This window comes from Corella eumyota, chromosome 1 (genome assembly GCF_963082875.1).
Source record: "Corella eumyota chromosome 1, kaCorEumy4.1, whole genome shotgun sequence".
Taxonomy (NCBI): Eukaryota; Metazoa; Chordata; class Ascidiacea; order Phlebobranchia; family Corellidae; genus Corella; species Corella eumyota.
In genome coordinates, this window is record NC_137490.1 from 19,377,324 (window position 1) to 19,395,478 (window position 18,155).

The following is an 18,155-nucleotide window of genomic DNA, read 5'->3' on the forward strand; positions in this document are numbered from 1 at the left end:
TCGACAACAAATACACAAAAAGTAGCGAGTTTTTCATCTTTAAAGTATTTTTGCAATATAACTGCTGATTTTAACCATACGAAAAGCATTGATTTTGCCAGAAATGCATTTTGAAATTGTTTTTCAAAAATAGAATGCGGCTTAAAAATAGAACTAAATACTATAAACAAATTTTTGCAATTATTTAAAAAGCCCGATGCTAAAAAACAGAATATCAATTAATTTTATTTTAAGAAAAGTAACAAAATATAGTTAAAAACATGTAAAGTTTAAAAAAAAACTTCTTAGTTGAAACATGCAAGAATTTCTTTTTTCCCTAACATGGTTGACAAAAAATGCAAACAAATTTAAAAATGTAAAACAACAAAAATTACAAAAAAAAAATCTATTAAAATCCAATTTTTTAAACCATTCTGCAAAGTTAAACTAGCAAGCAGATTGCAAGCCATTTTTGCAAAGTAAAAAATCCCCTTCAATATAAGATCACAACATCAAATTAATTAACGTGTAATATAGACCGGAGATTCAAGAAAGTGACATTCAAATTAACACCTTGTTATTCGCCAATCAAACTTGTTTTCAGTTTCAAATTTCAGATTTCGGCGCGAAAACGAGCGGATGAATCGTGTTTTGATCGAAAGGTGTCAATCCGCCGTATCGCGTTTTGATTGTGACGCGGTAAAGCGAACAATCGAAGATGTCATTCACTTCCAATACTTCCGCGAACAAGGAAATTTTCCCGGAGCGATTCTCAATTCTCTCGTGGCGACAACACAGCCCGGAAAATTTTTTTTTTGATTTTTTTTGCAAATATTTCGACTCTTTTTTTATGCTTGCTTTAAAATTACTTTTCAACGAAAATTGAGTAATGTTCAGCGCAACAAAAAACTATTTTTTTTTTTTTGCAACTGTGACAAAAACTGCAGAACCAATTATTAAAAACGAAACCGACTCTTATTACCCCAAACCTAAAATCAGATTAGGTACGCTCACCACCTCAAACCTAAACAACGAAGTCTACTATGACGTCATATAAGAGGTCGAAAATGAATTCATTAAAAATTAGGAACTTAGGTAAAGACAAAAAATTAAAAAAATTTTTTCAGTTATTCGAGATTTTGTCGCGGAAAAAATTCCCCAAAAACACAATTAAAAAACCGACGCTGTTTTGGGAAGCGATTATTACGTAACAATCACATGAAAATAAAAGACAATGCATGACAACCCAGCCACGTGATCGATTTAGTCACAAGGGTCCAAAGATCCTAAATAGGCTTTATGACGTCATAATCGAGCATGCACTCCCATTTAGGAGAACCAAAACACGACCTAACACAATAGATCTTACGAAACAATCCGGGACAATAGATTGTTACGAAACAATGCAAGTCACGTGACGTAATATTGCAGACCACGTGACTATTGCATAAATCTTTGAGCAGTTGCAAAATCAGAAAAAAACAATTTTTTTAATTTTTTTTATTTTTTATTATAATTAAGAATAAAATAATCTGCACAAACATAAATATCACACAATTCTTCTTTTAATCAAAACTATAAAACGTCAATCAAACCGAAATACATAATAAATCTGTTATCAATCAAATAAAATTGTTTAATACAAATTGAAAAGGTCAATTTTGTTTACAAGGAAATGTAGTATTGCCTAAAAATTGTTTTTTTTAAACAAGTAGCAAATTTTTTAAACAAGTAGCAAGGTATGAAAATGTTAATTTTTAAAGAATTTAAAATAATAAAAAAGTTGAATTCATAATTTTAATACATGCACTAAACCATAAAAATCCTAAAATTTATTATATTAAATAAATAAAAATTAAAATACAATATTTAAAATAAAATAACAAAAACTTATTAATTTAGTCTTTACTTACTAGCATGACCTTATCATATGACGTCACTGGTTACGTCACTGGTTCCATTTTCCAGCGACTTTAGCCGGTCGTTGATGACGTCGTTACTAATTTCCCATAGTCTCGCAGCAGCCTCCTTGTCACGTGCTAGCTCGCTTGGTTCACAAGTACAGCAGTTGTTAAAGTAGTTGCCACCCCTGCCCTCTAGTTCGGGGGCAGTAGCGACGTACACTGTGCATCCAGCTCCCTGTTTCTAGAATATTTATATATATTAATAAAAACAAAAGGTAATATTATCAAGTGTGTGAAAAAATGCTGTTAAAATTACAAGACAAAATATTTTGGGTTGGAATATCGGTCAAAACTTTTTTTTATATTTATTTATTCTTAATATAAGAAGGTCGACCCCACGACTTAAACATAAAGTAAAAACCGTTACCCCGATCCAGACTTCAGTTGCCTTTAGCAGTTCGGAATATTTTTGATTATGATTATAATTATGTTGCTGATTAAGCGTCATAGCAGGAGTTTATACCGTTAATAACGCCTTACTCAAGAGTGCTACAGCATGAAAGAAGTGAAGATCGAACCCAGAGCCTCATGTTGTGAAGCCAAGTGTTCCGAACACTACAGGTTATTTATTTTTTCAAATCAGCATAACTTAAAGATTACGATTTTCAAACTAATATTTAAAGGTTATTTAATTTCAAACAAGAATAAATTTAAGAAGTATAAAATATATTTATTTTTGAATAAAAAACTTTTTTATGCGATTTTCTTTTAATATGTTTAATAACATTTAAAAAATCGTAAAAATTGATTTGTATTTTTTACCGTATTTGATTAAAATTTAAAAGTTGTAATGACGTCATAATCAGAAAACAACAACCAAGTTTAAGGAGAAAAATTGGAAAATGTGGATTTTAAAAACAAAAAACATTTTATCAAAAAATGGTTTCACTTTGTTGAATATCTCTCACAAAATAAGGCATTTAAACCATTGTCTTAAGCTTAATTAAAATTGCTTCAGTAAGCATTTAATATTTAATTGAAAACGCCAAAATTAAATGGATTTTTTTTTTAGAAAATTTTGCAAAGCTGAAAATAAGATCAGGGTAACTACACGTTTTTCCTCCAAAGGAAGTTGTGTGTATTGTTCCTATCCACTTACCAATGCAACCGAAACCTATTGTCCATTTAAGAGCATATTTTTTAGACAATAAACCGTTTTCGTATAACCAACTACTATACATTTAACAATAACTGGATGTTTAAAAGCACTTTCTGATGATCTTGCCTAATTTTTTAGAAAGTGGGTTTTAAATTTAAGAATTTTTTTTGAATTGTGTTCGATTTTCGGGAAGTTATTTAATAAATACAATTGATACAAAAGTTAAAATAAGTTTCTAAAAGTGTGTCGAAATCGAATTAAAGGGCGGTATACCAAAGTTTAATATTATCAAGGACTTTTAAACCTTGGCACAGAATAAACAATAATACATTAAGATCTACGGCGCTCATTTATGTAATAAACAACTTAAACAAATATTTTGAACCCTTTTTTTTGCAAAACATATTTTTCGTTTGACAAACAAGAATCGTAACCTGATAGTGACGTTGTGCTACGTCACAGTGACCCTCGAAGGCGCACTGATGCGTGACGTTGAACTATGTACGTGAAAAAATATTGCATTTGAGTTAATCGTACGATTACAACTAAGGGCAGAAATTTAAGAAAAACTCGGAGGGCAAAAATTTGAAATTTTTTAAAGTTTATCTAAAACATTTTTTATCACAAATAAACACATATAAGCTTCAAAAAGTCACATTTTCATTTGGTTTAAAATGAATTTATTTATGTACGCGTATTTTTATATATTTTATTTGTTAGGGAAAAGTGAAATGCCCGATTTATTTTTCTGCCTATGTTTAGTTTAACTGCACAGTTTAAATATTTGCTCTAAAACAACAAAAAATTACCACAAGTCGATTCAAACTCTTTTTTCACCTTGAAAATAGCAATTTAAAGAAAAAAATAACCTTAAATATTCAACAATCAAGAATCTATTCGAAAATGCTCAAAAAAAGTTTTAAAAAAATAAATTAAAAACGGTATTGGATCAATGTTTTAAAACATTTAAAATTTTTTGAACTCTTATTTATTTGACCTGCAAAAAGTTAATAATTACCAACAAAGTCAATCGTTGTTATTTTCACAACGTTTCAAACACCGGTTTAGTTGAGTAAACATAACGAGAGAAACCGATACGAGTGAAATTTGTTGTTTCGCAATAATTTGCGGTTTGGGGGTGGATTAATACTGCCGCTAGTGGCAAGAAATGCTGCAAGAGTGGATATGGGTTTGCAATTTTAAGAAGACACTGTGCTATTTATTTGATTTTTTACTAGAAAGCGTAAGAAATATTTAATTATTGTGGAAAAATTAGATACTTCCAAAAAAATTGAATATTTTTTTTTTAAACTAAAAAAGTATTTTTTGAATACCAAAAACAAAAAAATGGTTTGAATTTTTTTAAAACTGTTTGTGTTAGTTCTTGACTATTTTTATTTTGAATTGAGAGTTTTTTTATTTTTGACCTATGTTCTACTAACAAGCAATTTAAGGTGAAAAATATTTTTTGTTAAAATAAATATTTGGAAAACAACATTTTAAACAACCAATAATAACTCGTAATTAAACAATATTTAACTGTTACGTAACAAATACATGACAATTATGCCTCGCCTAACGAAAACAAGTTTTAAAATTACCCAAAAAATAGAAAATTTAACAAAATAATTTTTATTTTAATTGCAAAAAAAATCAAAATAAATTACATAACGTGCTTTGCCTAAAAAAGGTCACAAAAAAAGTCAAAAATAAAGTTTACATCGTTTTTGTTTATTTATTATGGTATTAAAACGGCGTATACCTAAATTACCAAACCATCATTTTTAATTTTAATACTGTTAATGTAACACGAACCACCCTAAATAGGTGGGCAACTCTATTTTAATATAACGGTACCAGTTACGAGATGACAAAAACTCGATTCATTTCCGACAAAAGAAATTGTTTTTTAGACAAAAAAAATTTTTCGATTTTTTTCGACGCAAAAATTTTTTTTCTCGAAAAGTCATCTTGGCAAAAGTCGTGACCTGGTCATGTGACCAGGTACCAGGCGCATTGGAACAATGGAAGTTCCACTAAGTCGGGGAAACCCCGAAATAAGCACTAGCCGATTCTAAAAATAGCCCAGACAGCTGAAAATTGCGGCCGCTTATCAACTGTTTCGCGGCCGGAAAATTTAAATTTTTGACTTTTTTTTTACAGAAATAAATATTATGAAATTATCGATTATTTTTGGTGTTTAACATTTAACGATTTGTAGTTTAACTTTTTTAATATAACTATATTTAAATGTGAGTTTATTTTTTCGTAAATTTCTATATATAGAACGCCATTTATTTATTTTTATATTGAACACACTTTATTTGTAAAAACCTATTAAAACCAATTTTATTTTTGGGATTTATTAATTTTAAATAATTTAAATTAAAAAATTTGGCATAATATATTTATACTTATTTACTTTCTTTTAAAGAAGTTTAAATGTTGCATAAATATCGTAGTTAAAAAAAAGGTTAAAAAAAATATTAATAATATATTTATATTTATTTACTTTTTTTTTTAAAGAAGTTTAAATATTGCATAAATATCGTAGTTAAACAAATATTAAAAAAGATTACAATGTTGTAGATTGTATTCAAACACGTGTTCATAAAACAAAAAAAAATTATTTATAATATTAATCTAAAAAATTTTTATAGATAAAATAAAAATAAAACTCATTTTCCTGACAACACAAAAAGTTTTGCTTCGTTTAAGAGTTTTCTAAATTAATTCCAAAACAAAAGATTAAAAAGCATTTACACGATATCTCGAGATTGAACTTCAAGATATAGGTTATTCCATTGTTAAGCCATTGTTTCGCCAACAATGAAGAGAATAGACGAAGTGAGTATAACAACAAACAAATTGATCCAAATTGTTTTTCACGAAAATAACACGTTTTTTTTGGCAAAATTTTGACCAAATAAGGACCTGGAAAATTTTCGGGAAATTAATCAGGCAATGTCAGAAAAAGTTGACTACTTTAAAATAGTTTTTTTCAGTTACAATTGTCACGTGGGTCTTACCACTATCGCTCGTAAGTTAACAACAAAACAAGATAGATAAGAATTTAAGTGGAAAAATGTGGTTTATTTTATTAAATATTGGAAAACCCATAAAAAATATTAAAAAACAATAAATTTTGACTGACATGATATTTAAATGACAGAATAATTATAAGAAATTATTACAATTCTAAAAATATTAATTTTAAATTTTAAAAATTTGATTTTTAGCTAAATATACTCTATTTTAACACATTTTAATTTTTTTAAATTTTTTATTTGTATTTAATAAAGAAATTATATTTGTTTAATTTGCCAAAATATTTATTACTCCTTTTTTTATAAGTTACCTCATAAGTTTTACGATCGTCACATGGTTTATGACGTAATAATGAATTTCTGGAAAAGATTACTTCTGCGACAATCGTAATTGTTTATAAACAAAAAGGAGTAAATTAATTTCATTAAATAGATAAATCAATGTTGCAATACATTTGTTTTAAAGTAATAATTTTTGCAATCACAAAAAACAACGATATTGTTTTTAAAAACAGACAGATACACATAAACTACTAATAACACCCCTTTAATTTAAAATTTATTTACGAAAACCGAAATTCAACAAAAAAAAATTAAATTTGGTTTTTAAATTAAGATAATATTATAAGTTAGGCTAAAATTTTTAATTTAAAATTTATAGGAGTTATTTTTTATTAATTTAATTAACAGAAATATACTTAATTAAATTAAATAAAATGGGTAAAAAAGGAAATTTAAATAAAAATTATTTAACAAAAATAAAAGTAAGCAAAAGGTTTAATTAATTTTATTATTTTTCCTTTTTAATTGTTTAACCACCTAATTTGTAAGCAATTTTTAATTAATTTTTGTTTAAATCTTTAAGAGAAAAAACATCAACTTTTTAGGTCATAAAACTGAGGTTACCACGAATTTTAAAAACCACAAATTTCGTTTTACAGTCACGTGACCAAACCGCATGTAGTCACGTGGTCTTGCGTCACTGGTAATAATTCAGAACAAATATAAAATAAAATAACAAGAAAAAATTTTTTTTTTCAATAACAACAATTTTTTTTTGAATTTTTTTAAAGTTTATATATTTTTAACTAGAGCTTATCGGACTAAATAGCATTTTTGTGCCCAAAAAAAACGCGAAAAAATATTATTTTATAAAAAAAATGTAAAAAATGTTGTTTTTTTATCGATACAATATACGGCATTTGATCAAACACGCGCGCGCAAACCTAAATTAACAGATATCAAAATCAAAAATTCCAACCCAACATAGCGTATGTTTACAATCTTTAGATATCGAAATCGAAATACGCAATTACGTTCGATTATTGTTGAACTATTTATTCCATTATAAAAAATATTCGCCTTAAAAAAACTAAAAAAAAAATTTTTGGTTTGTAATTTAACACTTTATTAAGAATTAAATTTTCATATTTGTTTAAAACCTTTAAAATTAATATTTTTAAATTTCAATCGTTGTTTATTATGATCAATTTATTCTATTTTAAAGAAATAATTTATGTATTAAAATGTTAACAACTAGTTTAAGGTAATAATGAGTTATTATATTCCAATTATATTAAATAATTACTTTAATAAATCAACTGATAATGAAACTTTGGCATTCAAAAATTTTCTACTTTAAAAGTCTTATTTTTAAATTTAATTCATAACAGCAGTCAATGCAAAATTTAATTTTTAAATTAATTTAAAAAATAGGATTTAAATTCGAAATTGAAGATTATTTTAAATATTTGCAAGTTCTATAACTTGGTAGCTAACAAATAACGGGAGGGCAGAGATGTATGATAACAAATACCACAAATATCTAATAAGCACGCTTCTAAAAAACAATATTCCACTAAAGAAACAAAATAAGTTATCAGAAAAAAAACAAAGTTGTCGAAAAACGTTAGGCTTTTAATATTAGGAATATAAAGTCGAATTTAAATAACTCATTTTGGCGATTTCTTAATTTTTAAGATATTGTTTCAATGAGTTAATGTTATAAATTAAACGGCCTATAGCAAAACAGTTAAATATTAAAAGTAACAAACTTACTTAACAGACTTAATACACCACTAGGAAAAAAATTATTAAAAATTAATTCTAAAATATTCAGTTATTATAATTAAACAAATAAGGATAATTTTGTTAACATTCATTCAGTCGCGTGTCGAACTAATCACGTGACACAGCGATATTATCACGTGACCAAACATTTCGTGTGAAGACAAAATCTTAATCTTGTGTTGCCGAAACATCGACCCAGCCCCTTTTTAATCTCTACAACAACAAACAAACAAATCGAACCCGTTCCTTGTCAAATGTCGCGGTCTGGTTATGACGTCACAATCAAGGTGTCAATTGCGAAATTGTGGGTTTAATAAAGGACAAAAAAGTCAGCTTAGAATAAAGCAAATAACATTTAGAATTGTGTTTTTTTTTTGAAGTAAAAAGTTTACGAATAAAAATCTAAACAAGGAAAGTTTGGATGACTCATTCAATTTGAGTCAAAATATTAAATTTACTCCAAATCAGAGACGACAACTAAAACCAAGATTACGACATTTATTTTGACTAAATTTAAAACAAAAAAATGAACTCAAACCCACCCAAAAATTACAACACAATTTATTTTCCCTTTTTTTCAATTTAAAAACAAATAAGTTTATTTTTAATTTTAACTCAGAAATTGAAGCTGCAAGTCGCAACTGAAAATCGTTGCAACAGAAACTCGAAATCCGTTTATTTTAAGACTTTTTTAAAACTCAAGTTTGTTGATATATTTTGGTGTCGAAATCTCGACTTCACCCCCACTCCAGATACCCTTTATGACGTCACGGTCACGGTGGTGAGTTTGGGAAAAACGATTTTTAAAGACTTTAGTTTTACAAAAACCAAACCAAATTAAAAAATTTAAAAAAATAAATTTTAAAAATAAAACATTTTTAGAGAAAGATGATGTCATAAACAACACACTCAATCAATACATTTACAAACTGGGTAAATTAAAATTCTTTACCCAAATATCAAAACAAAATGACGTCACGATACTACAAATCGGACCACGTTACCTTTGTTTTGATATCGCTTGTTATGCCACGTGACCAACACGTCACAATCACAAAAACAAATCGACCAAGATTTTAATTGGTCAGAACCAAGGCGAGATTTAAAAAAACGCCACGTGATTGGACAAGACGGTCTATTATGACGCAACAACTGGTTACACCTGAGTGAGCATGATATTGCACCATTATTGGCGCCTCGGGGTTCTAAAGATTGTTGCGACAAATCTTGTTGTTTACTACGGTTGTTTCTCTCGTCCAATCACAGGTGCGCGAACTCCCGCGCTTCGTGCGACTGTTACCAGGTCACGTGTGCAATTATTAAAGTCACGTGACTCGGGATTGCACCATTCGGTTATAATTGCAGAGCGAAACTTTGCAAAAGTTCTTTGTTTAAAGAAAAACCAACATTTCTAAATTATTGCTCTCGTGCATCGTCTAGCGGCGACTGAATTTTAAGTGTTTTTTATTAAAGGTTCAAAAAATTAAAAAAAGCTCTATAGCATCATCTTGTGTCAAAAAATTAAAAATAATCTTTTCGAAATTTTAAGTTTTTATACGTTAAAAAATCAAGATTTTTAATTCTTGAAATTGAAATAAAAAAAAAATATGCATTAGAACTCCTGAAATTAAAGCAAAAAATTCTAGTTTCTAAAAACCAAATGTTTAGGTTACAAAATCTGTATTCTATAACAAGTAAAACCTAAATATATAGATGTTAAAAATTTAACTTACCATAGATTTAGTAAAAGGTCTGACCACATAGAACAAGGATTTATACAACCAGGAACTTCCAGGTAATGAGGTGTACATCATATTACCTGGGTGTAAAGCATTACTCGTTACTCCCCTAGTGGACAGTCTTCGATTTAATTCGTTACTGCAAAAAAGAAATGGTTCAAAAAATTTTTAAATTAAAATTTTTACAATTAAATAGTTTTTTCTTATCAACTTCATGGCCTAAACATAGGTTAAATTTTTATTTTGTTTAAAATAAAGGTAATTTTTTACATTTTTGGCAGTTTTTAGATTTCGATTGTTACTAAATTTGACCGGCAGCGTGGTGTAGTGGTAGTAACACTTGCTACACCACACATGAGGTCGTGGGTTCAATCCCCACTAATCTTATGCTGTAGCGCCCTTGAGTAAGGTGCTATAAACGGTACGAACTCCTGCTGAGCCAGCACTTAATCAGCAGCATAATTATCGGGCAATTATAATCTATAATATCCCAAACTGCCACAGGCAACTTGAGACTGGGTCGAAGTAACTGATGTTACTCTATGTTTAAATCGCACATTCGACTTTCCCACATCAAGGATAAAGATATAGACAAAAAAAATCTATAGATATTATTAAAACAATTAACATTATACAAATGAATCAGTTTTAAAGACTTTTTTTATATAAAAATTAAAGGTATATACCTGAACAAAATATTGCACAACTTTGATCTATTATATTGAATCATCGACCAGAATTTAGATTCAGGGGGAGATAACTTGTCTAATGTTATTGGGTTTGAATCCACTGGAAATCTAAAAAAAATTCTGTTGTAAAAATATTTTAAAAAATTAAATATTTTTAATTGGGTATGTTGATGATATTGCCTATTTATGGGGATGCTATTTCAGTTGTTCAATAAAAAAAACCTAACAGATAATATACTTGTCTTCACTACATAACTTCCCGAATTCGATTCCCACTGCTCTCAACCTGTAGGTCCCTTGAGTAGGGCGCTATAAATGGTATGAACTCATTTTGAGCCAACAATACTCAATCGGCAGCTCAAAATTATCAAGCATATAAATCTATAATATCCCAAACTGCCAAATGGAAATTTGAGACTGGGTTAAGTCAACGGATGTACTCTATGTTTATGCCATTAAGTTGACCTTCCCACCTCGAGGAAAAAAACACATAAAAAACAAGACCTACACCTTAGAATGTAAGTTAACACTTAATATATTATTTTTATTGCCAAGCTCTCTACTGCCCACCTGTGAGATTCAGAAGCCACAACCACAACTCTGGAGGGGGCGCTGTTAATCAATGATTTACAAAGAAGTCGGGTCAAGTAAAAATGTCCGAGGTGATTGCTCATAAAAGTTTTCTCAACTTTATCCTCGGTTAAATTCCACGATTGAGCAAACACGCCAGCATTTAATATGAGAGTATGAAGTGACCTAAAAAAATTAAAATTCTTTAAAAAATATTTTTAATATAAAATTACAAATCTGTCAAAACAGATTAACTAAAATGTAGTTTAAAGTTTAATGTTATATTATACCCCAAATGCTAATATATATTAATTATTCCAATATTTATTTTGACAAAAAAATTCTTATTTCAATTTCACAAAATTTTTTACTTCAATTCTATAATTTAAATTAATAAAAAAATTTTATTGTTTTTTATTAATATTTGTTCACTTTTATTTGTTGGTAAACCCTTTATTATATTTTAATTATGCTAATTAAACAATTAAATAAATAAAGTGTGTATTTTTAAATAAGCTGTAATTTAATTATTAACTTTAAAATAACATTGATAATTAGCAAGAACAGCTTTAGTTTAAAACACTGATTAAAAAATATTAAAAAAACATTTCAAATTAACTTTATTGAACAGTAAAGATAAGAATTTAGACTATTATTTAATAATGAGAAAAAAAATTGGTTTAGAACAGATTAAAATAAACCAAATACACCTAAAATAAGAAATTCGTGCAGGGCGATATGGTTTTAAAACAAAATCGTTTAAAATTACTAAAAAAAATACAAACCCATTTAAAGTACAGGTGAAAAATTGATATGTTATCGACAACAATTTGATTGTCGGCATAGTTTAGCAACAAACAAACTCTTTAATTCTAAAATGTAATGCAGCTACCGTGAAGTGAAAATGAAATAAAAACAAGCGATATTAAATGTCCAATCACGCGAGTTTTTCATTTAAAATAAAAAGCGTGGCGAATGAGGTCAAATTACCCAACCATTGTTTATATCATATCAGATTTTTAAAATTTCTAAAGATTTTTAAATTCAGGGTTTGTTAAAAATATTTAAAAATGGGTTTAAATGTGAAGTTTTAATTGATAAAAGCAAGTAGTTCTTATTATAAAAAAATTTAAAATTAATTTTAAAACCAAAATTTTATACAATTTGCCAATATTACCAAAAAAGTTTTTAAACTTCTAAGTTGGATAAAAAAGTTAGTTTCAACACGATTTACCCCTTCTTAAAAACAATTGGTGTAAGGTGAGTATACAATAAATATTCTGTGTGTAATATATAAGCAGAGTGTTTATTGCTGGAAGAGTATAGAAATAGTAAAGTTTGTTTTTGGAAAACAGATTTTGCAAATTGAAGAATAACAAGGATGTATTTAATTGTATAGATGTAGCATAAAACTACCAAAATAAAAACAATTAATTAGTTAGCTCCAAAAAAACAAATTAAAAATCAAACCAAAAAGTTTAATAAAAGTAGCAAAAACTGTTCAATTACATTTTTTCAAACGTAATCAATTTCCGTAATCAAAAACAGATAAAGTCAAACAAAAAATAAAGTTTCAAATTAAAATGGAGCCTCGCAAACAAAGTAGCACATCTTCTCAAATAAATTTGGAAACCCTGACAGAAAATGAAATAGAAGGAATATGGAAAAGCATGGCTTCGAACTCAAAAACTAAAACTGGAAAGAAATTGTCATCATTGGACACAACGCCAACTACAGGCAAGTTTTAATAACTTTTTTTGTAAAAAAAAATTTTTTTATTTTTAAATTTAAGAAGAAAAAAAATTATGTAGAGTCAAAACAAAATACTTTTAAAACCCAACCCTAACTAAGCGGAACAAAATATTTTTAAAATCACACGCCACAAACAACTTCATTAAAACTTGAAAACCCTCAAAATCTCCAACAAAAACCCACTTTAAACAAAACCAGCTTTAAAATTATCAACTTTACCAAAGTGTTTATCTTATAGCTCAAATGAGCACTTGAGTACCACATCATAGTAAATTATAAGGCAATAAAATGGGATTGTGACATCATAAAAGTGTATTATGATGACTAAAAATCAAAGAATGTTTTATGTGATCACTGATTATTAGTTTACGCGTAAATTACTATACTTCTAAATCACAATGAATAAAAGTTTAACAATAAATAGAGTTAAAGAAATGGTTAATGTATGGTGTAAAACAAACTTTAATATCACAGAAAGTAAGTTTTATTACCTTCTAAGCTAATAAACCTGCTCTAAATAAATAACATTCTTGAATTAAGTTTTAAATTAAAATATGTAGCTTTATGAAGCCAGAATGTTAAGAAATTTAAGACAAATATTAATTTTTAAAGAAAAGTTTATCTAGAATTAAAAAAAAGAATAAAAAAAAATATAGACATTACAGTAGTTTTAGCCACTAATGATATATATATATAAAATTTATTCATAAAAATTGATTTTTTAAACCTCTGTTATTTAAAAAATAACTTAAAAATAAAATAAAAAAAATTATTAATTTTATTCTTTGGCTTAACAAATAATATTGAGTTTTTAATTACTTTTAGACTATAGTGGAAATATATTTAAAATTCACCCGGAAACTTTAGAAGAGGAATTAGCCGAAGACAGTAAAGTTTCAAAGATGAAAAGTGTTTTACAAGCTAAAAGATTAAATCCAAAATCTTATTTACCTCAAGTAAGTTAAATTAGAATTATTTTTCAACTTAATAAAGATTAATTAGTTTAAAAATTTTTCACCAAAAAGTTTTTTAATATTTTGTTTAACTGACAACAATAAACTAATTTTGTCAAAACTAATCTTTTTTAAATAACAAATCAAAAAAAAAATTTTAAAAAAACAATATTTTATATAAAAAATATTAACCAAAATATTTAGGTTATTTTATATGACAATGTTAGTCATGATCGCCTGTTAGAAATGAGATTACGAGATATTAAACATGCCCACAAGATGGCAGAAAAGAGATCAAAACGAAGACAAGAAACTTTTGTTAAATCTTTGGAGCGCAAACAAGATGAATGGACACGAAGAGATGCAAGAGTTATGGAGAAGGTTTGTGATGTCATAATAATAAAATGTATTGTTATAAATTTTAGCTGTGGTGTCATAATAAATAGGAGTAGTGTTATAACTTTTAGTTGTAAAGTCATTTGTTTTAGTTGTGATGTCATAATAACTAGTTGTGATTTCATAATTGTTAGTTGTAATGTCATAATAATAAGTTTAGTTTTAAATAAAAATTTTTAAAACAAAATCTATTATAACTTACAAAAAATACTCAAAAATGTTTAAAAATCTTAAAAAATAATAAAATTGTTGCATAAATAATAAAACATTATCCAACAATATTTATTAATATTATTATAAAAGTAACATTATTATTTAAACAAGTTAGACGAATATTCACTTTTATTTATAGTTGGAACCATCCAATTTATCAGAATTAAATTTCACATTTGGTCGACTCTATAACAAAGGAGATTACCCTTACCAGGCAGTGATTCAATCTCTTAAACAACCTTTACCCACTAGGTAGCCAATATTCAGAAATTAATTAAAATAAAATATAACACAAATCCTTTTTTAAAATCAAGTAGAAATCAAAATAAAAGCAAGTATTTTAATGTCATTTTTATGTTGTATATACACCATTATTTTTACACTATTTAATTTAAATTGTAACTTGTGTTTAAAAAATATTAAAAATTATTTTATTTTTCTTCAGACAAGTTGACCATTCTCGTAACAGACCTATTCTACTACCCCAAGTTTCAAATCGACCTTTATATGATGACGAGGGTGACACTTTTATTACCAAACTACCAAAAGTAAGCACTTTTATTTAAAATATTAAAAATTAGTTAAATGATCAAAAAAATCGAATTCCGACAACAATTTTAGTTAAAACGAATAGAAGAACATCACATGACCAGAAATGACCAATCACAGGAGAGTTCAGGACGTTATAGAAGAGGAAGAAGGGGAAAGGAGAGAAGAAAGAAAAACTGGATTCAAGATTCTAGATTTCAAACTTTGACTGATTTACTGGGTGAGAATTACAACCCACAACTTAAAAAAGAAAGAGATATACTGGGGCCTATCCCTTCAAGAATAACTTGACTTTAAATTATTTAAACAATATTTTATATAGCAACTAAAAACAATTTTATCAATTATCGTAAAGGCTTATACATATTTTAACTATTAAATAAATATACTTTCGAAATATATTTTTTGTTCTTATTAACCATTTGTTTCAAATTTAACAAAGGCATAGAAATTTTAAGCCATATTTTGTTTAATTATAAATTTAATAGTATTTATGCTTTGTTTTATTATTTTCAATGTAACTTTAAAAAAGGCAGCGTTTTATGTGATTTTTTATACAAAATATATTTTTGATGTGCTTTTAATCTAATAAATATCAATATTTAATAGCCTATATTTTGTTGTCTTTATCAATGCCAGCAAAAATAATTTAAAAAAATTCAAATATTAACTTACCACTGCTTTGCTATAAATTCATCTGCAAATTGTTTGATACTTTTTAAAGAACACAAATCCAATTCCATTGCAACAACATCAGCTTTTTCCTAAAATTTAAAAAAATATGAAAAAATTTAAATTAAAAAAAAATAAAATCTAAAAAAATTTGAAAAAATTGAAATCTAGTTCTCCAAAACAACATTTTTAATATTTTCTTACTCTGTCTTGTTTGATTTGATGAACAGCTAATTCAGCTTTTTCCATATTCCTACAAGCTAAGATAACCCTTGCTCCATAACATGCCATTGCTCTTGCAGTTTCATACCCTAAAATAGAAAAGTTTACAGTTTAAATTCTTCAGAACAGAAAAAAAAAAAAAAATTTCGTAAGAAAAATAAAATTTTGTACACAAATATACATATCAAAAAATGTGTTGCAGATAAAGATTTAAAAAATAAGTCACAAATTGGCTTTCTATAATTATGATAATTAAAGAAAATAAACTTACCAATCCCACTGTTGGCTCCAGTAATGATTACAACTTTCCCTGTTAAATCCAATCCTCTTAATATCTGGTCAGTCGTGCTGCTTCCATCAAATCTCTGTTTTATTTCGTTCCCTCTTACATTAATGTCAGCTGAAAGAGCCAACCTTGGATCAGTGTATGTTGTTTTCTGATTCACATGGCTAAACATAAATGTTGAGTTTTTAATTTAAAAAAAAAAGTTAAACGAAAAAAAATTAAACTTGATTTTAGATCCAAAATATTTTAGGTCTTAAATATAAGCAAAACATTACAGGAAAAATATTTTTAATAACTTAACAAAATTAAATGTTTTTTACTCGACAAAATAATGTCTTCCTTCTTCATCCTCCATTCGTTCCCATCCATACGGCAACTCTAAAGTACAATAAAAGTTAACAAACAAATAATACTTTTTTTTCTGTATATATCTTTATCCTCGATGTGGGGAGGTTGAATGCGTAATCTAAACATAGAGTAACATTAATTACTCCGACCCAGTCTCGAGTTGCATTAGCAGTTTGGGATATTATATAGATTATAATTGCCAAGTAGTTATGCTTCTGATTGAGTGCTGGCTCAGCAAGAGTTTACACCATTTACAGCGCTTTACTCAAGGGCGCTACAGCATGAGAGCAGTGGGGATTGAACCCACGATCTCATGGTGGTATAGCAAGTGTTCCTGCCACTTAACCACGCTGCCAGTACATTAAAACCATTTAGATTTAAAAACACTAATTTATTTATGTTACCTTGTGCTACTCTTCTTCTTTTATTTGTTTTAGGATTTTCCCATTTTGTAGTTTTGGTTAAATGACTAAATATAAAAAAAAAATTAGTAAATATTAAATAAAAAAAAGTTTGCAAGATAAAAAGGTTAAGAATTATCTTGTTTTTTAGTTTTAAATAAACTAAAGCCTATTAAATGTAACAATTCTTAAATATAATTATTGTTAGAAATTTTTGTAATTTTTTTTCTAATATAATTTATATATATATAGGTGAATTCAGACACTACTGCAAGAATGCTTAAAAGCAATCAAATTTCTAAGTGTAAAACGCAGTACTTTAAAATTAACAAATCATGCAGCACCATCTGCTAGAAAGTTGGTAGTCAGTCTCTATGCAAAATTTTATTTATATAAATTTTATGAATATCGGTAAAATATGGTCTTACGCTGACTTTATACATGGGAATTTCATCGCCGACTCCCCGCCGTTTTTTTGCAGGACGAATCTTCTGGCAACTTTTTAAACGTTTTATTCTTTGTGTTTTAGTATATAAATTTATATACATTAACACGGGCAATAACTAATAACATATTTATGCACATTCCTCAGTGTAAAAAATGATAAATTAATGATCTGTTTTCTTCAAATATTGTTTAGAAAGACAGCCCTATTTCGCAAAACACGTGATATCATAACACATTGTCTTGTGTCACCTAAAAGCGCGAACTTTAAAAATTAGTTTTTTATAGGTTTTAGTTTGTAAAATTAAAAAATTGACACGGCAAAAAAAAGATAACATGTTCTTACACATTATTATTAAAAAAAATATTAATTTACTGCTTATTTTGTTTCAAATACTGTCTAAAAAACTGTATAGGAATACGCGAAAATAAAATTTCTCGCGGTAATTAAAATGCAAAATCCCCGCTGTTTTGAAAAAAAAATTTTGGCCAAAGTGTCTTGGTCCGGGGGCCGAAGTGTCTGGTTACCGAATAGTGTAATGTTTAATATATAAATTACAAGTTGAAATTTGTTTAACATTTTACTTACTTTGCGTAGTAAACCCATCCTTCCGTAGTCACTCTTTCTTCCCAACCATGCGGCAATTCATCTTCACTGTCTGTATCTGCTAAAGGGTCGTCCATTTAAACTTTTAATGCTTAAAAAAAACAATTTTGCACGTGGTTTACTTTTACTTTTTTTCTAAACTTTAATTTGCAAAC

At 27.2% G+C, this 18,155-nt stretch overlaps 2 protein-coding genes across 2 annotated transcripts; one reads left to right on the plus strand and one right to left on the minus strand.

Annotated features, from left to right (window-relative positions):
* Positions 1–1,719: 1,719 nt before the first annotated feature.
* Positions 1,720–18,134, minus strand: LOC145746917 (WW domain-containing oxidoreductase-like). The gene is made up of 10 exons (XM_082564845.1): positions 17,983–18,134; positions 16,953–17,017; positions 16,521–16,578; positions 16,186–16,364; positions 15,897–16,003; positions 15,696–15,784; positions 11,158–11,343; positions 10,585–10,695; positions 9,893–10,037; positions 1,720–2,124 (listed from the first exon to the last, which is right to left on the minus strand). The coding sequence occupies exons 1-10, from the start codon at positions 18,075–18,077 to the stop codon at positions 1,906–1,908; spliced, it is 1,254 nt and encodes a 417-aa protein (XP_082420971.1). The 5' UTR covers positions 18,078–18,134; the 3' UTR covers positions 1,720–1,905.
* On the plus strand, positions 12,252–15,552 carry LOC145746933 (uncharacterized). The gene is made up of 7 exons (XM_082564846.1): positions 12,252–12,417; positions 12,706–12,894; positions 13,735–13,865; positions 14,067–14,243; positions 14,611–14,723; positions 14,917–15,019; positions 15,093–15,552. The coding sequence occupies exons 2-7, from the start codon at positions 12,741–12,743 to the stop codon at positions 15,309–15,311; spliced, it is 897 nt and encodes a 298-aa protein (XP_082420972.1). The 5' UTR covers positions 12,252–12,417; positions 12,706–12,740; the 3' UTR covers positions 15,312–15,552.
* Positions 18,135–18,155: the final 21 nt, after the last annotated feature.